Raw genomic sequence first — 25,779 nt, forward strand, 5'->3', positions numbered from 1 at the left:
ACTCTGGACAATCTTTTTCTAAGCTGACCTTGCCCATCTCTTAGGTTTCCCTTCGGCTGGTGCCCTAAGCCCACCACCTCCAGGGGTCCGGGTCACCCTGTTCCCTACTCACCCGACTTCCTGCGTCTGCTCTGACCCCAGTGTCGGACGAGGAGGACGAGGGGCAGCAGGACGAAGGCCACCGAGACCCCGATCAGGACGTTCAGGTACCATTTGAGACCTGGGGCACCAGTGACGTCATGAGTGAGCCCAAGATGCCATTTAATTGAGTGCCTACTGTGTGCAGGCTCGTGCTGGGGTCTGTGCATTCATCTCCTCTAACCCACCCCACCCATTTTACAGATGAGGAAACTGAGGCACAGAGAGGGAATTCACCAACCCCAGGTGACCCAGTCTGGAGGTGGTAGAGCTGGGATTGGAACCCAGGGCTGTGGGCTCCCCGAGCTGTCCTCCTGCCGTGCCCCGCCCAAGGTGGACACCAGCTTTGTGCTCTGGGGGCTTCTCATCTGCAGGGGGGCCTGTCCGAGGGTCTCATCTGGAGCCGAGGGTCCTTCCTTGTTACCCTCCCCTCCCCCACCACAGCAGGGACTGGGGGAGGGGCGGGCTGTGCGCGGTGGACTCTTCATCTTTCCCTCCCCCTCCCCGTACAATGCCACCACCACTGCGGCACTGGGGACAGGCCCCCATACAGTCACATCCTCAGGGGCCTCCCTGTGAGGCCTCCTCTCCTGGGGGGTCAGAGCCAGAAGTCAGAACTGAAGGAAATCTAAGCTCCGGGCCACGATTCTCTGCCTTTACACTTGGAGAAACTGAGGCCCAGGCAGGGGAAGGGGGTCCAAGTCAGCGTCTCCAGAGGTGCGTGAACTAAGGCCATAACTGAGCCCTGCCCCCCTGGGCCCAACACCATGTCCCACAGACCCTCACTCACCCGTCTGCGGGCCTGGCTCCGTGGGGGGACGGGCCCCAACTTCAGAGCCTCCTGGGGGTCAGGACAGGAGGTTAGGGTTGGGGGCTGCTTCTCCCCACGTCAGCCCACTGCTCCTCCCCCAGGATGGGCCCCGAGGGGTCATTCCCTCTCCATGACCCCCACCCTTCATCCACCAGCCTCAGAGCTCCTGGTGCCTGTGGTCACTCCAGCATCTCTACCTGACTCCCAGCCCCCCTGGGACACAAGCTGTGCTGAGATTGGGTCAGGATTTAGAGCAGCTGAGGACCTCAAGGGACAGGCCTGGGGCCAGGTGTCCACATATTGGGCAGAGGCCCCAGTGGCTCACCAGCTCTTGAATTGGGCCCTGTGTGTGGGTGGTGGTGTCCCCAGAGGATCCTGGGAAAATGCCTGTAGTTGGGTGAGGGGCTGCGGCTTCCCTGGGATCCCCCCTCTGCTCACACTCTGGTGCTGTCTCTGCTCTGGGGCTGGCCTTGGCTTTCCCCCTCCTCCTATCTGAGAAGTCTGGTGACCGGACGTGAGAAGCAGCAGGGACGGGAGGGCCTGGTTTCCCTCCGTCCCTCTGCAGGCTGGACCCCCTCCGGATCACCCTCCCTGGACTCTTCCTTTGGAGCCCCCCTCACTCCTATCCTAGAAAGGGGGTCACCTTCAGAGCTGACAACAGGGACACAGAGGGGACAGTGCTGGGGCCCCTCACCTGAGACCGTGAGCTCCAGGGGGGCACTGGCGTGTGACAGCAGGTACGGGTTACTGCTGAGTGAGCTGTAGCACCTGTAGGTCCCATTGTGGGCTGAGGTCACGGGACTCATGGAGAATTCGGCCTGGAAATGCCCACCTCGGTACTTTGATCTAAGACGCAGTGGGGGCTGGGCTGCCCCCTCCTTGGACAGAAGGAAAGTTTCCCTTGTGCTCCCTGACTGACACAGCAGGGTCACGTTCTCTCCTGAGGCCACCACGGGGCCCGGCTGCACCGAGAGGGAGGGCGTGTCAGGGAACCACCCTAGAGAGAGGAAGGGGGGTGAGGGGCTGTCTGCCCCCTGGTTCCGAACTGCGACTCAGCTGGTCCTCCCTGAGGCCCCTCATCTCTGTCTGTCTCTGTTTTCTCCGAGTCTCTCCCTCTCCCTGCCCACCCCCGTCTCTGTCTGTCTCCCTCCCTCCCTCCCTGGGGACCCCTCACGCCTGGTCCCAGCATCACCAGCTGGGGCTCCCCCGGCAGGGCCTGTGCAGAGTCTGGGTCCCTGACTGACCCGCTGGCTCCTCACCTGCCACCAGGATGTCCAGGGGGTCACTGGGGGCCGACCACTCGGAGGAGAGGTTGTGTCCACCGTAGCATCTGTACCGGCCCGCGTGGGTGTTGGTCACCGGGCCCAGGGGGAAGTCGGCCTGAGAGAGCCCAGCCTGGGGCTGCCGGCCAGGGCGCTGGGGGAGGGCCTGTCTCCCCTCCTGGGACAGAGCGAATCTGTCATAGCCGACGTCAGAGCGACACTGGAGGGTCAGGCTCTGTCCAGAGGCCACGACAGGGCCCTGCAGGGTCAGGAGGGAGGGCTTCCCAGACACACCTGGGGGAAGACCAGCCCTGGGCTGTAGGGGCTGGTTCCTCCCATGAAGCCCCTTCTCCCATCCTGGTCCCCAGGCCTCACTGTCGCTCACACTCTGTGTCTCTGTCCTGTGCGCCCCGCTCCCCCCTCACCCCACCCTCGCATCTGGGACAATCCTGGGAGAAAAGCATCTAATAATCTGTCTCGTGCCTCAAAAAGTGCGTGAGGCCAGGGTGGGACCTCCTCACCTGGGAACAGGAGCTCCAGGGGGTCACTGGGGGCCGACCACACCTGGGGGGTGTCCCTGTAAAAGCCGTGGCATCTGAACATCCACCTGTGGCTGGGGGTCACGCGACCCACGGGGAGCAGGGCCTGGGTCTGCCCATGGGGGCCTCGCTGTGCATCCAGGGTCCAGGAGGACTTGGGTTCTCCTTCCTTAGTCAGAATGAACCCGTGCAGTCCCTCCCATGAGCCACACTGGAGGGTCACGGTCCCTCCCGAGGTCACCACAGGGCTCGGCAGGGCTGAGAGGGTGGGTTTGCTGTGGGCCCCTAGGAGAGAAGGAGGGAGCTTGTGAAATGGGGCTCACACGCCCCTCTCCTCCCCCAGGGCTGGGCTGTGAGAGGGACACACCCCTGAGAGCAGACCCCCTTCCTGAGGGCAGAGCCCGATGCTGGGACCCCCGAGTGTCCTCTCACCTGTCACCACCAGCTCCAGGGGGCCACTGCGCTCTGACCAGCCAGTGGGGCTGAGATAGTAACAGTGATATCTCCCTGCGTAGTCCTGTGTCATGTATGAGATGGAGAACTTGCCCTTGTCCCCGGGCTCCAGTGAGGGCTTTCTGTACCAGGGAGGTGAGCTTCCCTCTTTATTCAGATGGAATTCCCGGACCCCCAGGGTCCCCTGACACCAGATGGTCACGGGGCTCCCCCAGGGGATCACAGAGCCTGGCTCAGCCCAGATGGTGGGTTTGGGGAGGGTGCCTGGAAGGACATCAGAGGCTGGGTCACAAGACATCCTCACCCCCAGGTCCCCAGGTCTCAGCCCCCAACCTCCCAGACTCCCCCTCCTTCAGCCCAGAACTGCTGTTCCCCACCCCATTGCCTGGGGGTGGCCCCTTGTCCCCATGAGCAGGAGGGAGGTGGGACACCTGGGGGCAGACTCACCTGCCTGCACCTGGGTCCTTGGGCCCACACTCAGCCCTGGAAGAGAGACCCCTGTGAGAGGTTCGCCCTGAATCCTGAGCAGCGCCTCTCCTACCCGTGAGCCTCCTGAGTCCTGGGGTCTCCTGACAGAGCAGCCTGGCTGTGGGGAGGGGTCCCTCTCTGGCTGGGGCTTCCCCTCCCCCTCCTTCATCTCACCGAGGCAGAGCAGGGCCGTGAGGCTGGGGGTCATGGCGTCTCGTCCCTGTGGTCCAGGCGGTGCAGATGGAGGAGACCTCGGTGCCCTCAGGACGGAGACCCGAGGGTGTGTCCACTGGGAGGCTGGTCCTCCCCGTCACGGGGCTGTCATGTCAGCAGCCCCACAGGAAGGGGAACTGCCCCTCCCCAGAAGCCTGGCACTAGTTTCCACAGGGCTCAGGCTGGAGTGGGCAGCGGCCTTCTGCAGGCTGCCATGTCCCCGGACTCAGCCCCTCCCATCTTCCAAGCCCGCAGGCGCGTCTCTCCTTCTTCTGCTTCTGAGTCCCATTGACCTTGGCTCTGACCTTTGTACCTCACTCCTTCACTCATCAGGACCTTGGTGGTAACGTGCCCCCCCCCCGCCCCCGGGTAATCCAGGAGTGTCTCCCCATCTCCAGCACTTAGAAGGTGCCTTGGGGGGATCTTCAGGGGAAATTCAGGGCTCATCCTAAGAGTACAAAATGATAATAATACAAATAGAACTCAGTATCCTTCTGCGCGGAGTAAGGTAGAGCAGGTAGTGAGTTTCAAAATCACGGTGACTTTCCTGCCCACCCCGTCTGAGCAGAGGGACAAGAGGACAGAGCCTGGGAGGCGACGCCGACTAAGGATACCTCGGGCAGGTGCCCGTCACCCCCAGCGCGGGTTTCAATACTAAAGGTTTCACAGGAAGCAGAGCAGCTGTTTCCCTACACGTCAGTCTCTGTTACCATCCCAAATAAGATGCATGACGTCTCCTTTTTCAGAAAACAATTTCTGCACGTCATAAACCCCAGATGTGAGCTCCAGACACGGTCCAAATATGCCATCAAGTGCCACGAGCCCGATGCTGGCTTTCGAGCTGGATGGTCAGAAGATCAATGGTTCCTGCCCAAGGTATTTCCTCTCCCCACACTTCAGTGGTTTGTGTTCATCTCCGAACGCTCCTAGATCATGGAGTCCTGTTTGGATTAATGAGATTTAAAACAAGCTCACGAATGGAGATGTTGGGTTCTTTCCTTCACAGCCTTGGTCATACTGGGGTTGATGAGAGACGTGACTGAGGGCTCCTGAGGAAGGGGAGACGCTGCAGAGAAAGGAAGCGCGATACACACAGAATAGGAGGTTTGCCCAAACCACTTCCTGGTTAGATGCCAGTTGTGCATTTTGGGGTGGAATACCACTCAAGCCATATTGTCCTTGTTTCTCCTTTTTGGTGATTGGGTCTTTCCTGACTTGGTTAATTCGGCATGCCCCAGGTTTCTCCAGAGTAAGGCTGTTATTTCCCCTTTGTAATTAATCACTGGTCTGTGGGGAGGTACTTTGAGAGTTTGTACGTATCATGCTCCTTATTAAATTTTCACTTTATAAGTTTAGCAGCTACTGACCCTATGCCATAGCAAAAGCTTCTCTTCTCCCAAATGCACCCATTCACATGGAAATCACATTGTTTATAATATCCCAGTACTTTTAAATGCCTGTAAAATACGGCCAATCCTTCTTGTGTTTCTTCTGTCATAATAAGCAGACGGATCTAGACTTTCTTATTTCCTCACGACTCAGAGGCTGTATGGTGTGTTTTAATTTCTGGTTGATCTCGTCCCCTCTACCTGCATAGTTCTTCTCTTTGTGTGTTTTCCTAAGCATTCTTACGTTTTTATTTTTCCATATGGAGCTTAGTATCAACTTGTCTAGTTCAAGAAGAAAAGCTTGTTAAACTCAAAATCTTTTGCACAGCAAAGAAAACCATAAACAAAACAAAAAGCCCACGGATTGGGAGAAAATATTTGTTGCAGATGATGTGACTGACAAGGGATTAGTCCCCAAAATTTACAAACAGCTCATGAGGCTTAATATCATCAAAACAAACAACCCAATCAAAAAATGGGCAGAAGACCTAAATAGACATTTCTCCAAAAAAGATACACGGATGGCCAAGAGGCACATGAAACGATGTTCAACATTGCTAATTATTAGAGAAATGCAAATCAAAACTACAATGAGGTATCACCTCACACCAGTCAGAATGGCCATCATGAAAGAATCCACAAACAATAAATGCTGGAGAGGGTGTGGAGAGAAGGGAACCCTCCTGCACTGTTGGTGGGAATGTAAATTGGTGTAGCCACTGTGGAGAACAGTATAGAGGTTCCTTAAAAAGCTAAAAATGGAGCTACCATCTGATCCAGCAATCCCACTCCCGGACATATACCCTGAGAAACATATGGTCCAAAAGGATACTTGCATCCCAGTGTTCATTGCAGCACTGTTTACAATAGCCAAGACCTGGAAGTAACCTAAATGTCCATCAACAGGAATGGATAAAGAAGACGTAGTACATATATACAGTGGAATATTGCTCAGCCATTAAAAAGAATGAAATAATGCCATTTGCAGCAACATGGATGGACCTACAGATTGGCATACAGAGTGAAGTAAGTCAGACAGAGAAAGTGAAATATCGTATGATATCCCTTATATGTGGAATCTAAAAAGAAATGATACAAATGAACTTATTAACAAAACAGAAACAGACTTGCAGAATGAACTTAGGGTTACCGGGCAGGGGGGAAGGATGGAGGGAAGGGATAGTCAGGGAGTTTGGGATTGACATGTACACACTGCTATATTTAAAATGGATAACCAACAAGGACCTACTGTATATCACAGGGAACTCTGCTCAATGTTGTGTGGCAGCCTGGATGGGAGGGGAGCCTGGGGGAGAATGGATACATGTATATGTATGGCTGAGTCCCTTTGCCTTGCACCTGAAAGTATCACAACGTTGTTAATCGACTATATTCCAATATAAAATAAAAAGTTTAAAAAAGAAGAAGAAGAAAAGCTTGTTGGTGTATTTGGAGGACTGAGGTACATTTATAAATTAGCCTACGAAGAACTGACATGTTTGGGATGCTGAGTCACTCTGTCTAAGGATAAGGTGATTTTCTTAATTTGCTCAAATCTAATTTTTCCGCCATTCAGAAATGTTTGAAAGATATACATTTGCATGGGTTAAGTTTTGCACATTTCTTATTACATTTATTCCATAGAATTTTCCTTTGTTGTTGTTGACATTCAGGGTGAAGTTGGGATTTATTTGTGTATATGACAATGGTTAGTTCATAGAAATTATAGGGACTACTAATTTGATTTTTTTTTTTAATGGTTGAGTGACTTTTATCATTGAGTCTCTAGGGCTTTCCAGTCTGCTTCCTTTCTACACCCTCCACTCTCACTGCATGATACAGCCCACCCACCACATCCTCTTTCGCCCAATTCCCCAAGTTCTACACATGCATATTCTCCCTGGTGTTCATAGTCCTCCAAGAACTGGCTCATCCTGCCTTTCCAACTCTGTTTTCCAATCAATATCCCTATCAGAGCAGAACAGCTACAATCCATGTGAGGGCAGGGTCTTGCATTGCCAGAAATTCAGTGAAAAAAAAAAAGTTGGCGATGGTGCATTCTGAGTCCTTTAATATTCCACCCTCTTTTTGGGGGGCAACTGGCCTAGTTTCCTAGCACCTAGAGAACAATGAAAAATTTGTGTAGATGCAAGAATTATAAAGATAAGTCTGATTTGGAAAGCCTATAATACTACAAAATAAGAATCTAGAAGTGTAAAACCCTCATAAAAACAATAGGAATAGGACATCCCTGGTGGCACAGTGGTTAAGAATCTGCCTGCCAATGCAGGGGACATGGGTTCGAGCCCTGGTCCGGGAAGATCCCACATGCCGCGGAGCAACTAAGCCCGTGCACCACAACTACTGAGCCCACATGCCACAACTACTGAGCCGTGTGCCACAACTACTGAGCCCACGTGCCACAACTACTGAGCCACATGCCACAACTACTGAGCCCACATGCCACAACTACTGAGCCGCGTGCCACAACTACTGAAGCCTGCGTGCCTGGAGCCCGCGCACCACAACCAAGAGCAGCCCCCATTCACGCAACTAGAGAAAGCCTGCACACAGCAATGAAAACCCAATGCAGCCAAAAATAAATACATAAATAAGATTTAAAAAAATAGGAGTAAATTCATTCTCCCAGGCCAGGATTTCCAGAAGTTTCCTTAAGAGCTGATGGAACCAGATGACAACTAGGACAGGACGCCCTTTGTTTATTGCCTTTCTTTCTGTTGGCCTTCCAGAACATTCTTGCATGTTCTCCCTTTATCCTAGTTAGCCGTCTCCACTCCAGGCCACTCTCATCTGGCCTCTGCTACCCCTCAGTCAGTGTAGAAAGGTGCAGGCTTGTAACCAGCGCCCATTTCTTTCTCTCCCTCCCTCGGGCAGCAACCTTCGGTGGCCGGGCTGTGGTTTCCTTTGTTAGAGAGCTGCCATGTTAGGTACTGCTGGGGTCCTAGGCTAGATGTGCAGCAGTTCCAATGGGTGTGGCCTGAAATGATCTAGAATTGTGGTCTGATCTAGGAGGTGACTAACCATTGTTCAGCTCTGTTCTCCTTAAAAGGGTGAGAGGACCTTCTAACTTCAGAACTGACACATTGGGTGGGAGGGAAGAGAGGAAGCAGGGATTGAAAGAAAGATTGTCATATGACACAGAAGGCAAAGACGCAGAGACTTTCAGCAGGGCTGGAGTCAAGTGAACAGACACTGCATTAAATCCATTGACTTTAGGTTTTCAAGCACACGTTTTTAGCCTCTGTTTCATATCCCTCTGGGTGACCTGCTGATTTCATGTTCGATCTGGTTGACAGCTCTGTAGGTCTCAGCATCCCACGGACAGCATCCCTTCTCAAGGATGCCTACATGGCTCTCCACATTTGGGGGAAGGACCTTATCTGAAACAATTGCAGCCCCAAACCATGAAGAATGAAACCATCCCGGGGGAAAATTCCAAGCAATGGGGAATAGGAATACATTCCTATGAATGAATACATTCCCAAGTGTCCACGCATACATTCCCAAGTGTCCACGCGTACATTCCCAAGTGTCCACGCGTACATTCCCAAGTGTCCACGCGTACATTCCCAAGTGTCCACGCGTACATTCCCAAGTGTCCATGCGTACATTCCCAAGTGTCTCTTCCTTTGGAAGGAAAATTCTGCAGGGTATTCTGTACACTCTCAGAGATCCTGGTGGAGTCTTGTTCACATCACCTCGTGCAGGGACCTCAGTAATGCATCCCTATTTCAGGAATTCCTTTCCTTCAAGCTTTCCCTATCCCACTCCCTCATTCTTGCTTCTCAAATAAACTACCCACACTTACATCCCTGTCTTAGGTCCTGCTTTCAGAGTAACAGTAATTCAAGGATGGGAAAATGCCATGAGGTGTTCTGTTTTTATTTTTTTCCAATGACATGATCTTTTGTCTAACTGCTCGAGATCACTCACCTTAACCATTCCAGGACTTCTTGGACTTGACCCATTTATTCATCCATTCACCTTTCACGAATCTTATCCCTGTTCACTAAAAAAATATTAAGGCATGTCAACCCATGGCCATCCCAGGAAATGAGGAGATAAAGTTGAGCAAAGCAGATGTATTCTCTGCCCTCATGGAAGGTCTGGTGTTGTACGAAAGACTAAATAAAACAATTACACAAATCTAAAGTGGGAAGAAGGATTAGTCCTCTGGGAGAACAGTTTAAAGCAATAAGAAAAATAAAGAAATAACCAATTTTATTAATTTGGATTTGAAGGTGGTAAGGGAAAGCTAAATTACTTAAATTATAGCTAAATGCCCAGAATCAGCATTTTCTAAATTAAGTGAATTATAAGGAAAGAGAAGGAAACATTACAAACTATCATGGGCAAGTCTTCAAATGGGTGAATCTTAACACATTAGAAGAAATAAAAATATCACAGGCATGTTCAATCCTAATTGATTCCTGAATGTGTTTCACTCTACAATCAAGCCTTTACGAGATACACAAAACACTATCTAACTGGGATGCATGGTTAACCTCCAATTTACTTTGGGAGCGTGGGTGTTCTGGGATCTGTAGGAACCCATGTTTTATTGTCAATTACATGTCCTGTGACACTGGGAAGGATGGTCCCAACTCTAACCCCAAGTTGCATCTCCAGGGTGAGGTTCACGTTCTGATTGGATTTAGTTAAGGGTGATCAGTTGCAGAGTTTATTGGTACGTGAGGGGAACCCCAAAATTCCAACATGTGGATTCTTCTCTATGGTAGGTCAACTCTCCCATCAGCTGGGTCATTCTGAGCATGTTCCAGACTCTGACTTTCTCCACTCTGTACATAACATCCTCATTGCCTTTCTTCAGACTACCAGTTGAGTGGAGCTGAGAAGAGATTTGTCTCAGAATAGAGTAAATCCTGTGCCTGACCCCCACTGTTTAACTGGACCCAGTGGACAGTGGGACCCAAAAGTCTAGATTGATTATCTTACTCCCATTTTGAAAGCATAAGAGTACATTTAGTCTTGGATTTGCTGTTATACAGACTATTTTATTTGTTTTTATTGAAGTGTAGTTGATTTACAATGTTGTGTTAGTTTCAGGTGTACAGCGAAGTGATTCAGTTATATATATATATATATATATATATATATATATATACACACACACACACACACACACACACACACTCTTTCAGATTCTTTTCCATTACAGGTTATTATAAGATATTGAGTAATAGTCCCCTGTGCTATACAGTAGATCCTTGTTGTTTATGTATATTGTATATATATTACTGTGTATCTGTTAATCCCAAACTCCTGATTTATCCTTCCCCACTTTCCCCTTTGGTAACCAGAAGTTGGTTTTCTAGGTCTGTGAGTCTATTTCTGTTTTGTAAATAAGTTCATTTGTATCATTTTTTTTAGATTCCACATGTAAGTGATAGCATATGATATTTGTCTTTCTCTGACTTACTTCACTTAATATGATAATCTTTAGGTCCATCCATGTTGCTGCAAATGGCATTATTTCATTCTTTTTTATGGCTAAGTAATATTCCATTGTATATATGTGCCACATCTTCTTTATCCATTCCTCTGTCTATGGACATTTAAGTTGCTTCCATGTCTTGGATATTGTAAATTGTGCTGCAGTGAAAATTGGGGTGCATGTATCTTTTCAAATTAGAGTTTTCTCTGGATATATGCCCAGGAGTAGGATTGCTGGATCATATGGTAGCTCTATTTTTAGTTTTTTAGGAAGCCTCCATACTGTTTTCCATAGTGGCTGCACAAATTTACATTCCCACCAACAGTGTAGGAGGGTTCCCTTTTCTCCACACCCTCTCCAGCATTTATTGTTTGTAGACTTTTTAATAATGGAGCACAGAGTACTTAAAATTCCTTCAGTTGAAAGCTCTTGGCACTTGGACAGGGCAAATTCTGTGACTTAAACCTATTTTTCTTCATTTGCAAGGTGCTAATTGCATGCCCAGAGACAGGTTAGGTTGACCAGATGTTCAAGCAGATGTTACAGTAGGATTGTCTAAAAGACAATATGAGGACGGATTTGTTCTAGAACTTTCTCATGTTTTCAAAAAAAAGATACTCCAAGTTTTTAGACTATCTCTTGAGTGCAGGAGAGCAATGGGATTCGGTTTTCCATAAAAACAGCGTCCATCTTCCTCACCCTGTGTCACTTCCACACCACACACACCATGTTTCCAGAGCACTCAGTATCTCCAAGTGTTTAGAGGATGGATTGGCTGCCTTGATTTCCGTTTTCTTCTGTGCATATCTCATTCGATTTATTACCACCACATCCTGTCAGTCACTCTGTTGTCGGTCACCCAGACAATATAGAGGTCAAACCACCAGATGTCTGGAGTAGTATTTGACCAGCCAGATATTAGAGGCATGTATCCAAAGAGTAAAAATCCCTCTGCACCTAAACAGGGGCTTGAAAACAGGTGACAGGGAAAGCATATTGCTGCTGTTCGCCTCTGCAGAGTAGGATCCAGGACTCCTCAAGACATGGCTCCTATAGAGAAGAGGAGAGAGAGGATCAGGGAGCGGGGAGGGAAGGGGGAGGAGAGGAGGGAGCTGGAAAGACTTTGGGGTTTTTGGTGACAATGCCTTCCACCTGTTGGAACAGGAGCCCAGTGGGAGGTGGCGGTACCTGGACTCCAAGGAGGGCAGAGGTGGGGAAAGACATGGTGCACCCAGAGAGGTAGGCCTGCAGGATCCTCCAGACACCATGATACATTGGAACAGGTGGAGAGGGAAGAAGGCCCCATGGACAGCTCCTCACCTGTGACCACCAGCTCCAGGGGGTTTCTGTGCTCAGTCAAGGTGGACCTTTATTAATAGAGGCAGTGAAAATGCTGGGCAGTGTCTCCACTCACTACAGTGATGGGCAGTCTGGCCTCTGTCTCATGTGGATCGAACTGGGATGTGAAAGGATTTCTATCCTGTTCCATGTCCAGGTGGAACACCTTAACCCCAGCAGGGCCCCTGCACACATTGGTCACAGGCCACCCCCAGAGGATCACAGAATCTGGCTTGGCCCAGATGGAGGGTCTGGGCAGGGACCCTAGGAGAGAAGCACAACAGGGTCTCAGGGTCCACTGTGACAACATAGACTTTTCTTCCCTTCGAGGGACAGGAGGGACATAATGCAGAGATTGACCCTCCCAACTTAGGTCAGCCCAGGTGACACAGAGCTAAGCAGGGACTGCAGGGGTGACTGTCCCCCCCCCCAGGAGCCTAGGAGGTCCTGGAGTAGAGGCTGGATGGGGCAGGGCCTAGACCCCACCCAGTATCTCCTGCCCCCTCTGTCCCTGGAGGCCTGAGCCCAGGAAGGGGGCGGGATCAGGGGATATGGCCGGCCTCTCGTCATTTTCTCCGTACTTGTCCTGGGGTGGGAACAGTGCCCGGCAGTTCTGGAAGAGAGCAGGACAGGCTCCCAGGGGCCACAGTGGGGCCTACATCACTGGTCTAACAGGAGAGAAGTGGGTGCTCACAGGCCCAACTCTAGATTTCTCTATTTGGCTCACAAAGACCTTGGGTTTTAGAAGGTGTTTCTAGCTAGATGTGTCATAACCAGACTCAACCCAAGTCCAAATGAAACAAGCATGGTATTAACTCATCAGAGATAAAAAACATGATAGGTAGATAAACAGGTAGATTGATAAATAGATGATACATAGATACTTAGATATATAGATAGTTACATAGACACTAGATAGATAGCTACACAGATACATACACAGCTACATAGATAAATCCATGGATACATGGTTACATAGATAGACACACAGACACTTACATAGACAAACAGATCACAGTGTAGAATATCGGTGGGGAAACTTGCTCAGCTTCTGGCCCCTACAGGCTGACTGTTCCCAATGCACACGCTTTCTCACCCACACACCTAGGTTTCCCACGTGCAAAAGGAGAAAATTCTCCCGACAACTTCATGTTATTACATCGGGAAGTGCACGGAGACGTACGTGGCTCGTTGGGAGAAACTCAGTCCAGGCCTCCCTCATGTTCTCCAGGGCAGGTTTCACCCTGTCAGGTACAATGCTTTGTCTCTGTGCCCCTCTGTATCCTGTGAGCCTAGGCTGTGCTCTCCACTCTCACCCCTGCCTCCAAGCTGGCTCAGGTCATTTCTAAACTGAAAGTTTCTTAGTCTACGGGTGTGAATGCACTAAAGAAAAAATCGTGTTTGTCCAACATGGGTGGGCGGGGCTTCTTGGACTGTTACGTGTACAGAGAACCAGGTGGGTCTGGGATGGTGGCTGGATTCTCGTCTGGACTCCGCTGAGGTTCACAGGACACGGGCATTGTGCCTGGGCATGGGCTGTCTTGCAGCTCGCACCCCTGAGTACTTTGAGTCCTACCATCGTGTCACACAGGGGAGGGGCCGGCCCTGTGAGGGTGAGGCTTATCAGGGGGTCAGGACACGGAGGGAGGGAAAGACCTGGGGTTTCTCAGGGTCACAGCCCGAGGGAGGGGCTGGCTGAGCCCACGGTACCAGGTGGGTTCACAGGCAGAGCTGGATTGTTCAGGGAGGGACTTCGTCAGTGTCCTGGGGTTAGCAAGGTGAGGTCTAAGAGAGACGGAGAAGGGTCTGCAGCGCCGTCTGTGATGTCCTCCTGGGACTTGGTGGGGCTCAACCCGTCCAAGGGCTCAGACCTGAGGCTGATCCCAGGCTTTACATTCAACCCCGGGGGACACCCAGCCCCAGTGGTCGCTTTCATTCAAGGAGAAGAGAACCAGGTTCTTGGTGTGTGAAATCCTTCCGGGCATCGAGGTCCTTGTGCTTTATGATTCGTGGCCCAAACCCCCATATCTGCCCAGACCCCCAGTTCCCCCAGCCCAGCTGACCAGCGCCTCTAAGAAACAGGTCCAGAGCCCTGGGCTCTGCCCTGAGACAGAATCCAGGAAGGCGTCCTGCAGATTCGGGGGTGGTGTGGCTGCAGCAGGAGGGCCTGCCCCACATGCTGCCAGGAATGTGGGCTCCGCAGTCAGAGTCACTCTCCTTTGAAAAGCACTTCTCTTTCTTTGTGAAAGCAACAACCCTCATTTCCCAAAAAACAGGATGAGAAGGATGACGACACACTCTCTGTTGAAACTCGTGCCCGTACAGACACTCAGACACAGCAGCTCTGCAGCACTGTTTACTGCCAACCAGACCCGTCACTCATTTTTATATGATGTCACCCCAGATAGGAAAGCTGGTGGGAGAGGGGCAGGGGGACGTTACTGACAGAGGGCAGTGCTCCATGGAACCTGCCACAAACCTACGAGTGCTGTCATGGAAGCAGCACACAGGCAAGGGCGCTGTGGAAGGATTTTTAAGTGAAAAAGCAGTAGAAGTGGCCTCTCAGTTATTTTTCTTGGTGGGAAAGAAAACAATGATACATACACTCAAAAAAAAAACCTGGGAGAAATAATAACAAGAATGTGCATTTGTCTAGCTCTTTTTTTTTTCTTTTTTGTCTGAATATAGTTTTCTTTACTCACTCTGTTGTCCAGTTCGGTTTCAGATTCAGAGAGCGACCCAACCTCACTCTCACTCACGTTCTGCGCCTGTACCTTCAGCATTGGTTCTCTTCTCCAGGACCTCAGAGAGTTCAGACAACATGGTCTCTTATTCAACAAGCCCTGTTAGAACAATGGCGTCAAATTTATTATTCAAACTGGGCACCTTTTATTTGAGTTATTCAGATTTTAAATAATTTGATTTAAATGAACCATTAATCACTATTTAAAATTTTTTTTAAATTGAAGTATAGTTGATTTACAATGTTGTGTTAGTTTCAGGTGTACGGCAAAGTGATTCAGATGTGTGTGTTATATATATATATTTTTTTCTTTTTCAGATTTTTTCCATTATAGGTTATTATAAGATATTGAATATAGTTCCCTGTGCTATACAGTGGGTCCTTGTTGTTTATCTGTTTTTTATATAGTAGTGTGTATCTGTTAACCCCAAGCTCCTAGTTTATCCCTCCTTCCCCTAATCACTAACTCTTTATCAAGAAGCTCCGGGTTTGGGGAAGAGGTTCTGGTTTTCCGGCTGATGGTACTTGATGCCATCAGAACAAAATGCACAGTCATCTGAAATAGGGATTTTGTACTATTTTATATTGTTGTTGAATCTTTTCTATAATTCAGAAAAATCATTTGTTTTGATCATTTAATCTTTTTTTTATTATATTATGAAACAATGTACCACCTTCTTGGAATCAGTGATTTCTCATTGACAGGACTCTACTTCGTGTTATCAAAGCACCATTAAAAGCCCTACGTGGTGTATGTCATTCCTTAGGAAATTAAAATGTGGAGAAGTTAGATAGTACTGCATATAAATGAACATCCTGTCATTGGTATGAATTATATTTGTGTGTATGTGTGCAAGCACATGTGCATGTGTGTGCATGTATTTGTGTGCGTGGGTGTGTACGTGTGTGTGTGTAAGATCATGATGCACGGCAGTTCAGCAGAAGAAATGAAAAGTCTTCATCTATCAGCGATCTGGTCTCAGGAGCTGCCCCCACTTAATGGCAAGACATACACACACCCATACACACACCCCACACACTCACACCCACACCCACACCCCCCCCACACACACACACCCCCCCCACACACATACACACACCCACACCCACCCACCCACCCCACATATGCAGACACACACACACACACATACACATACACACACATACACCCACACACACCCACACATACACACACATCCACCACACACATCCACACACATACATACCCCCACACACCCCCACACACATACACCCCACACACACACACCCCACACACCCACACACATCCCCACACACATACATACACACCCCACACAACCACACCCACACACAAACACACAACCACACACACACATGCACCCACACCCACACACACCCCACACACATATACACATACACACACACCCACACACACCCACACACATACACCCACACACACATACACCCCCACACACACACACATACACCCACCCCCATACCCCCCCACACCCCCACATATACACACCCACACATACCCACACACACACACACATACACACCCACACACATACCCACACCCACACACAACCACACACACACACACATACACCCCCCCCACACACCCCCACACACACACCCACACATACACCCACCCCCATACCCCCCCACACCCCCACATATACACACCCACACATACCCACACACACCCACACACATACACCCACACACACATACACACCCACACACATACCCACACCCACATACAACCACACACACATACACACACACACACACACACATACACACAGGGTACTGGAGTTTGATACTTAGCCCCTCCCACTCATTATCAACAGCCTCTATGGCATTTATTCCATCTCAGCGTCCCTCTCCACACTCCTCCCAGGATGGTGTCCAGGGTAGAGGTAGCAATTGTCTGATGTTGCTGTTGAGGTGACTCTGGGTACCTGCTGGCCCCAGGTCGGAGCTGACTGGGTGTGTGGGGTTTGCTCCCTGGGTGGCTGGAGGCCCTGCTGATGTCGGGCCCAGTGGGCAGGGGGTCCATCCTCGCTCTGCTCCCTGAAGGCTTGGGGACCCTTCACGTCATCCCAATGTCCACTTTGTCCAGGGGTTGTGTCTGAGCATCTTCTTCTGCCCCATCTGGTCCGGGTGGGATCTCTCCTCCCACCACGACAGGACCCACTGTGACCCCCTGCTGGCCGCCCCCCTGGACACACCTGGGGCGGGAGGTGTCCAAGTGCAAGGTAGACCCTCCCTCTCTGGCCACGCAGCACCGCCACGTGGCTCATCCTCCAGGTGGCACTTGGGGACCTCAGAGCAGGAGATGATGTCCATTCATGCAGGAAAGTCCCTACGGCCCAGGGCCCTGAGTTTGTGCTCTGTGTCCGGTGGGTCAGAGGGTCAGGAAGAAGAAACTAGTCCTGACGTCCTGTTTCCTGTCCTCTCCCTCGGTCCTCCTCCTCTCCCCACAAATACCCCGAGATGGGAGGGGCTTTTCTTTTTGTTTTAATTGCCCCCAAACCCTGTCTGCTCCCTGCTGTGGTCTGGACTCACAGGGATCCTTTTCAGTGGAGCAGACATCGGACCTGGTCAGCCATCCATGCTCTAGGGGGTAGAATAACGAGGAATCCTCTCCAGGAGTGCCAGCTCTCCACACTTCCTTTTGCTACGTGCCCACCTGTCCGCCTGTCTACCTGGGGTTAGAGTCAGGCCAGATTTTAGGGGAAATGCACCATTCTAACTGTGATGGTGAAGTTATGTGTCAACCTGCCTGGGCTAAGGGACCCCCAAGAGCTGGTAAAACACTATTTCTGGGCGTGTCCGTGAAGGAGATTCTAGAAGAGATTAGCTTCGGTTTAGTGGCCAAGTGAAGAAGAGATCCACACTCACAATGTGGGCAGCTCCATCCCATTTCCTGGGGGCCCCGACAGAACAAGAAGGGGAAGGGTGGTGAATCCCCTTTCTCTTCTTGAGCTGGGCCGTCCAGCATCTGCCCTCAGACTTGAGAGCCCCTAGTTCTTGGGCCTCCGGATGCTGGGATTTACACCAGCCACCCTCCAGGTCTCAGCCTTCACACCCACACTGAATCCTACCACCGGCTGTCCTGGGTCTGCAGCTCCAGATGGCAGGTCATGGGACTTCTCCACCTCCGTAACCCCGTGAGCTTGTTCACATGATAAATCTCCTCTTACAGATACCCATATAGCCTATGTAACAGAACCTGTCAGTTCCATGTATCTGGAGAAGCCTGAATAATACAGTAATAGTGGGAAAATGACGGAGAGAGAGAGAGAATGAAATAGAGAAATTCAGCCCAGAGTGGAACCAAGGAAACAATGATGAAGACTTGAGTTAGGAAGCAGATCTCTGGAGGAGACTAACCTTGAGTACAAATAGGAAATTAAAGATCAATACTAATTAAAACTGAGTTGCAAGGCTGGGCCCCCTCTGAGCCAGGACAGAAACCTCCCAGCTGGTGAGATGCAGCTGGTCCTGAGGTCAGAGCTGTGAGTCAGGTGCCCACATGGGCCTGCAGCCCCCGTCACTCAGAGCTGGCCGACCTTGGGCAGGTTAACTAATGTTTTTGTCCCTAGTTTCTTTAAAAAAAAAAAAAAGAAAGAAAAGAATAGGGCATAGGGCATTCTGTGGAGGGTTTGTACAATGTTTAAGTATGCTAATGTTTGCATAGAACTAAAATAGCCATTGCATCATTGTAAGAGCTGGCTGAAGTTTTAAAATATTCTTGAGATATATAAGAACATTTCAAATGCCAGGCCTGTAACAGGCATGCACGTTTCTTCTGTTTCTATCAAAAAAATATACAAGACGCAAAAATTGAAAACTGGATGCTGGCGGCCCCTAGCGGGTCTTCAGGGTAACGTTTCGTTTTAATTTGAGTGGGAACTGCCGGTCTGACCCCGTAAGTAGGGCGGTGACCACCTACCTACACGTCCCACTCACAGCGGGATCGGGCTCTCCAGGCGAGGGGCTCCCGGTGACCCCACGTCCTTGGCGGCGCAGCTGGTCCCTCTCCGGAGACGTGGTCGTGCAGATCCCAAGTGTTTCCATGTTGAGACAGCACGGGGTGGCCTTGTTTAGAAGCCCTGTACCTTCAGCAACAAGGCTAAGTAATCAAGTGGGCAATTGTGGACGGATCTAAATCTGTGTGAACTGACATGAGGAAAGAAGATATTTGGTTATATCTGTTCATATAACACGTCCATGAGGCCCGCCTACGTGTCAGTGATGGAGCGGGGGCGGGGTCAGGGAGAGAGGCATGAGGTCTCCCAGGTGTGGAATTCAGAGGGCGCTGGGCGGACTGACATTGTGCAGATGAAGAGCAGACTTAGGCAGATATGGGGGTCTGCTTTCTGCTCAGCCAAGGCAGGGTAAGCCCTTACCCGGGCGGAGGCCGTCTCACTGTGCGTTTCAGCTGTGTAACTATTGCAGCCAATAGACCCCAAAGTGTAACGATTCACGTGATAGGAATTAGTGCCTCTTCCATGAAACAGGTGAAGCTGATTCCAGCTCAGCAGGGAGGTGCTTTAAAATACTGTGTATTAATTTTAAAATGGGAGGGAGCAGATCAGGAGACGCCTTCCATTGAAAAGATATTTCATCACAGTTCCCAGGAGGAGGGGGCATGCATGCCACCTACCAGGGCCACGTAGGGAAGCACCAGAGACAGAAAGAAGGAGATGGAGTGAGGGGGAAATGGGAGCCTTTACTGTGGTTTCCACAAGAAGGAATGGGCAGGAAAGGGTAAGCAGGCATGGGATTGGCTGGATTAATGATTTCAGCAGGTTCTGGGGTGGAGGGGGCGTCCCTAGTTGTCATGTGCTTGGCCCTAGCGTGACAAGGGCAGGTGGGTCGTGGCCCAGACTGTGGACCCCCATAAAGGAGGGGGTGCGGTGTGGACTCTGGGTTGACTGGTTTGTATTTGGTAAGTGCATCCCAGGAAGAGGATTCTTGCTCAGGAGCTGGGGCAGGGTGGGGGGCAGTGAGGGAGGAGGCGGGAGGACAATGCAAGTGACTCAGGCATATTATCGGGTCATCTAGGAAAAGGTGTGTCCAGTGTCGACCTTAAAATTAAATGTCGTTATTTTACGGGCAAAATGAGTTTATTTAGGAATGGCAGAGGAACTGCGATTCAGGACATTCAAACTATGGCAAACCACAGTCAAGTCCAGAGAACAAGGAAGAGGAATGTTACTTTACAGAGAAAAAGGAGGAAGCTGGAAGGGGCTGCTTTGACTGAAAGTCCCTTGGAGAAAACCAAGAGGTCAGGCTGGTAGTGGTTTCTCATTGGCTGGGCTTTGCTGTTTCTCCTTGGCTAGGTTGTGACTGTTTCTCATTGGCTGGGCTGAGGCTGTTTTCTCATTGGCTGAGTTGTTGCTGTTTCTCATTGGCTGGGCTTTGCTGTTTCTCATTGGCTAGGTTGTGACTGTTTCTCATTGGCTGGGCTGAGGCTGTTTTCTCATTGGCTGAGTTGTTGCTGTTTCTCATTAGCTGAGCTGGTGCTGTTTCTCATTGGCTAAGTTGTGACTGTTTCTCATTGGCTAGCCTGTTGCTCTTTTCATTGGCTGGGCTTTGCTGTTTCTCATTGGCTGGGCTATTGCTGGGCAAAGAGAAAATCATCCTTCTTCTGAAAATCAAGCTTCTTCCTGCCCAGGAATGTAAAGTAAGCTGCAGCAGAGGGTAGGGGTGAGAGAGCTCCCCTTTAGGGCTTCCCAACTCCGTTTTAAATTAGGTTTCCCTTTATTAATTTTCACACTAGCATATGCATGTATGACCCATGTTAAAGCATCAACTTTAGAGAAACCTGAAATATGACTAATACAAGGGGTACAGCAGGCTCTACTCTATGGGGTCATCCTGGGAACCAGGTGCCACACTCAGCGTGTGGGTCCAAGGTCACCCAGGGCATCCATACCCATCAGCAGAAGGGAAGAGCCGTGAGGATCTTGTGTGGGAGGTTCATGGGCCAGGCTTGGAAGAAGCTCCGTCCGTCCAGCTCACATGCCACTGTGAACTTCATCCCAGGACACAAATAACTGCAGGGAGGCTGGGGAGATCATCTCGCTGGGAGCCCAGGAAGGGAGGACACGGTGCTGGTGAGCAGCCACAGTCCTGTCACACAGGAATCACCTGTCTTTCACTTTGAGCACTGGGTGGGGGTGGGGGGTTAACGGGTTGTGGGGTGCGTTTCCAGTCTCCACTGCTTCCTCCCCGACCTCCTCTTACGTAGAGGTTCTAGGGATACAAGAAATAGACTCTCAAACATTGATCATTTCACAAGCTAGTGGAAGAAGGAGACATTCCTGCAAGGAGGTACTTAGAATTCAGAGTGAGGCATTCAAGCCCAGAGGAGCCCACAAGCGGAGGTGGTGCTGAGGCCCGACACCCGCTCAGGTAGACAGAATAACAGCCCCAAAGATGTCCGCATCCGACGCCCTGGAGCCAACTGCTGTGTTACCTTAGGTGCAAAAAGGGTCTTTGCAGGTGTGATTGAGTTAAGGATCTCGAGGGGGGGAATGAGCTTGTATGTTCCAGGTGGACCCAATGTAATCACCAGGGTCCTTGTAAGAGGGAGAAGGCAGGTGAGAGAGAGGGAAGGAGGTGCGACCACAAAAGCAGGGGTCCTAGTCAGAGGGAGGATTTGCAGAGGCTACAGTTCTCCTTGAAGGCGGAGGAAGGGGCCCCGAGCCGAGGAATGCAGACGGCCCCCAGACGCTGCTAAAGGTAAAGGAATGGGCTCTGCCCTGGAGGCTTCAGAAGGAGCGCAGCCCTGCTGACCCCTGATTTTAGCCCAGTTTAACATGTTAGCCTCTGAGCTCCTGAACTGTAGGATGATAAGTTGTGTTGTTTGGTGCCCCTATGTGAGGGGTTCGTTACAGCAGCAACTGCAAGCTTGTTGGGATGAACAGCCTCCAATCCCAAACCTGAAGGGCATTAGCCAGGTGACGGGGTGAAGGTCAGATCAAGGACAGTGTCCTACAGCTGATGGGTCCTCTTGTGTTTGGAGAATGCATGGCGTCCAGTGGGGATGAACTGGAGTAGGGGTGGGAAATGGGGACCTGCATGTTCCTCTGGGTGGACCTAAAGCCCGAGGGACCCTCCGTGTGCAGTCGTGGTCTCATCAACTCCCTCGCCCACTCCACACGTGTCCGTGCGTGTGGGTGTATGCATGTGTGTATGGGAGCATTCATGGGTTGTGCATGCCTGTATACGTTTTACAGTGTGTGCAGGTGTGTGTGTACATATGTGTGCGTTTGTGCATTCATGGCCGTGTGCATTTGGGGGGATTGGTGCTGTGTGCAGGCGGGGCAGCTCTGCGCCTTCACCCAGACACGAATCCCCTCAGACATCTCCCTCACTCACCCCTGACCCTGAGACACACACTTGGATCAGAGAACACTGATACCCTTTCATCTTGTCTTGTTCTCTCACTAAGTCCTGAGTGACTGTGGAGACAGAGACTGGGACCTAGAACCTGTGTACCCCGGCGCCACACGCAGAGCTGATGCAGTTGGGCCTGTGAGGACATTTATTGATGAACAACGTGAAGCATGATCTAGAAAACATGGTCTTAGCTATCAGCTGCGTAAGTGTAGCCCAGATTCAAGGTCAGAAAATGAACTCTAGGAAGGTTTGTACAGTCAGCTGAGAAGACAATTAAAACGGATCTCTGGGGGCAGGGGAGGATTCACAGGACGTGTCTGGACTCAGCTGGGCGACTGTAGGACCAAAGCTGGGTCCTTGGAAACAGCCAAGGGACCACAGCTGGGTCTCTGAAACAAGTGCTACACGTCCTCTCCAAGGAGCTCGTTGATTGTGGGAGGGGCCACATGGTGAATGAATCTCCTAGAAGTTAATTGGGGGTCTCAGGACTCCAGCTCTTGCCAGCAGGAGAATTGACCGGATGACTTCAGAAAGGGATGATTCCACAGGGAAACCCTCCAAATGTCCACTGCAGGCTTTTGCAAGAGTGCCCTCCCTTCTAGGCTGTTCAGACATAACCATCAGAGGTCCCCTGTCTCTCCTAGTGTCCAAGTGTGGAGGATGAGCTGCCGGTCCCTCTGTCCTTCTCTCAGTGCTGAGCGGGGCCGGCCGTGGACTCTGCCCACAAGGCGGCGCTGCGGAGCTGCGGCCAAACCCCGAGGTCTGGGGTCTGGCTGACCTGGGCTGGTTCCTCCCCTTCAGAGCCCTGTGCCTTTGGACGAGAAACTTTAACTTCGTTTCTGCATATTATTAATAAAAGGGGTGGTGGCTCTCAGAAGGTCTGGGAAGTGCCTCCCACGTTGGCTTGTCATGGCATTACTGCCATCAGGTGCCTGGGGTAGGGTTATCTCAGTCCCGTGGGTATTGTTATCAGGGACCTTATGAATATCAGAGACACCCCAGTGCCCTGCGCGGGCCAGGCCCTTCCTGTGGTCTCACCACTCCCTGATCCAAACCCAGGAGAGGGCCAGGCCCTGATCCCCAGCACAGACCGCCCCCCCAGAAACCCCTGCAGGCTGAGGTCTGCTACTCAGCAGCTGAGTAGTAGGGCTGAGTGTGGGCGGAGCTGAAGTCTCCACGGGTCCTGTGATCAGGGCAGGAGGGGGGCTGATGCTGTGTGGGGGCTGCCGAGGGTCTGTCCCTGGCCCCTCCCCACCCTGAGCATCCGACAGCAGGCCACATCTGGCCATCACTCAATCCCAGACAACACCCTGAGATTCCTGAGAAAATGGGGCCGGGACCAGGAGACCAGAGAGAGTGCCCCTGCTCCACTCTGCTGGAGCGTCACGCCCTCTGCACCTCCTACAGCGGTGCCCTGCTTTACTGCCCAGAATCCAAGTGGAATGTCTGCTCTGAGGCCCCAGGAGGGTGTGGAGGGGGTCAGAGTGTCCTGGATGGACCCTGACTCCAGGACAGCTCGGGGCTGACCACCCACAGGGACAGGGACGGCCTCATCCCAGAGGTGCCCCAAAGCACCATCCAGCCCTGGTCAGGGGCCCCCCTGGACCATGTGACTTGCCCAGTGAGGAGTGGATCACAGCACAGGGGACACATGACCTGAGGCCCCACAGATTCTCACCCAGTGGAAAGGACAGTCAACACCATCTGAGGGGAAAGACGCAGGTTCCCTTGAAGGGGTCTGTCCTCACCCCATCTCTGGAAGTGTACCCCCCGCCAGCTCAGCAGGGACAGCTCTGTGCCCACCCTGATGCTGGGGCTGAGTGCTCAGGTCACCGTGGTGTCCAGGTGAGACCAGGCTCCATGGACCTGAGCCAGGTGTGAAGGCAGAGAGATGTGTGTGCAGAGGGAAGAGGGAACCAGAGGGTTTGGGGGTCAGGAGGGGGCAGGGGAGCCTGTGGACGGAGGACACAGCTGGGGACAGGGTCCAGGGACTTGGGGCAAACCTGAGGGCAGAGCAGAGACCTCCTCACCTGTCACCACCAGCTCCAGGGGCTCACTGGGCTCAGACCAACCAGACTCTTTTTTATAGCGGCAGCAATAATGCCAGACAGTGTCTTTGCTCATTATGGTGATGCCAAATCTGGCCTCTGTCTGGTGTGGACCAAGTTGAGACATGTTATCCTCATTCTTTTCTTTTTTTTTTTTTTTTTTTTTTTTGCGATACGCGGGCCTCTCACCGCTGTGGTCCCTCCCGTTGCAGAGCACAGGCTCCGGACACACAGGCTCAGCGGCCATGGCTCACGGGCCCAGCCGCTCCACGGCACGTGGGATCTTCCCGGACCGGGGCACGAACCCATGTCCCCTGCATCGGCAGGCGGACTCTCAAGCACTGCGCCACCAGGGAAGCCCTATCCTCATTCTTGAAGTCATTTCTATTGTCCTTGTTCTCCAAGTGGAATCTCTTAACCCTATCAGGGCCCCGGCACACGAAGGTCAGCTGCCGCCGGGAGATCACAGAACGCTGCCCCCAGATAGAGGGTCTGGGCAGGGTCCCTAGGAGGGATGAGAGCAGGATCTCAGGGTCTATTATGAGGAAACCACCACACAATGCAATTCACTCCTTTTAGTAGCTCAGTTCAATTTTTCTTTTTTTTTTTTTGACAAACTTAGTTGTGCAAATCACCACAATCCAATTTTAGACCATTTTCATCATCCTCTCCAAAAGACCCCCCCAGGTCCATTCTATGAGCCTCTAAATTCCCATCACTGCGGAGTGATTTTCCCCACTTGACTTAAGGACCCTGAGGCTTGGTCACGTCTTGCTCAGGGTGAGGATCCCTGTGTCCAGTGTAAGTTCCCTGTGCAGAAATCATCCCTGGGTTTTCTCTGTATTTTTACCTTCATCTCAGTGTATTCCCATTTCCTTGTTACTGAGGCTCTGGAAACCCCAAATGTCTCAACTGGGCTGGGGGCAGGGGGAAGAGCGGGTTTGTAGCCCTGAAACAGGAAGCTGGCCTCACATTCAGCAAAATCCCCCATAGAGGCAGGGGGCTGGTAGAGGTCATTCACTCATTCATTGTTGTTATTGTCTTTATCTGGAGGTTAAGTGTGGTTTAAGGAGATGCAAGTTGACAAGGGGAGAATTTGTGATGTTTAATTTTGTGTGTCACCTCGGCTGGGCCATGATCAGTTATGTGGTCAGACATTCTGGATGTTTCTGCAAGGGTGTTTTTGGATGATATTAACATTTAAATCACTGGATTTAAAAGAATTATTTTTAATTAATTTATTTTACTTATTTATTTTTGACTGCGCTGGGTCTTCGTTGCTTCGTGCCGGCTTTCTCTAGTTGCTGCGAGCGGGGGCTACTCTTCGTTGCAGTGTGAGGGCTTCTCATTGCGGTGGCTTCTCTTGTTGCGGAGCACAGCCTCTAGGCGTGCGGGCTTCAGTAGGTGTGGCTCACAGGCGCTAGAGCGCAGGCTCAGTAGTTGTGGCGCACGGACTTCGTGGCTCCGCGGCATGTGGGATCTTCCTGGACCAGGGCTCGAACCC

The 25,779-nt window shown here is 51.1% G+C and overlaps 2 protein-coding genes across 11 annotated transcripts in view; one reads left to right on the top strand and one right to left on the bottom strand.

The window, feature by feature from the left end:
- LOC101277657 (leukocyte immunoglobulin-like receptor subfamily A member 6) overlaps nt 1-3,955 on the bottom strand; it is a 71,921-nt gene extending 67,966 nt beyond the window's left edge. For 2 of the 9 annotated variants that reach the window (XM_049703425.1, XM_049703424.1), the window contains exons 1-8: nt 3,846-3,953; nt 3,651-3,686; nt 3,183-3,467; nt 2,733-3,035; nt 2,209-2,505; nt 1,644-1,946; nt 929-979; nt 113-220 (exon numbers count right to left, since the gene is read on the bottom strand). In XM_049703425.1, the coding sequence (XP_049559382.1) occupies nt 113-220; nt 929-979; nt 1,644-1,946; nt 2,209-2,505; nt 2,733-3,035; nt 3,183-3,467; nt 3,651-3,686; nt 3,846-3,879 (1,417 nt within the window). In that variant the 5' untranslated portion in view covers nt 3,880-3,953. Of the gene's footprint in view, nt 1-112; nt 221-928; nt 980-1,643; nt 1,947-2,208; nt 2,506-2,732; nt 3,036-3,182; nt 3,468-3,650; nt 3,687-3,845 lie in introns of all 9 variants that reach the window. The other 7 variants (XM_049703432.1, XM_049703434.1, XM_049703423.1 and 4 more) reach the window with 6 other exon arrangements.
- Nucleotides 1-25,779, top strand: part of RPS9 (ribosomal protein S9) — a 129,833-nt gene that overhangs the window by 95,733 nt on the left and 8,321 nt on the right. For both annotated transcript variants that reach the window (XR_007474319.1, XR_007474320.1), the window contains 2 exons: nt 45-206; nt 4,631-4,760. The gene's annotated coding sequence lies outside the window, so the exon portion shown is untranslated. The remainder of the gene's footprint in view (nt 1-44; nt 207-4,630; nt 4,761-25,779) is intronic.

This window comes from Orcinus orca, chromosome 20, assembly GCF_937001465.1.
Source record: "Orcinus orca chromosome 20, mOrcOrc1.1, whole genome shotgun sequence".
In the NCBI taxonomy this organism is placed as follows: domain Eukaryota; kingdom Metazoa; phylum Chordata; class Mammalia; order Artiodactyla; family Delphinidae; genus Orcinus; species Orcinus orca.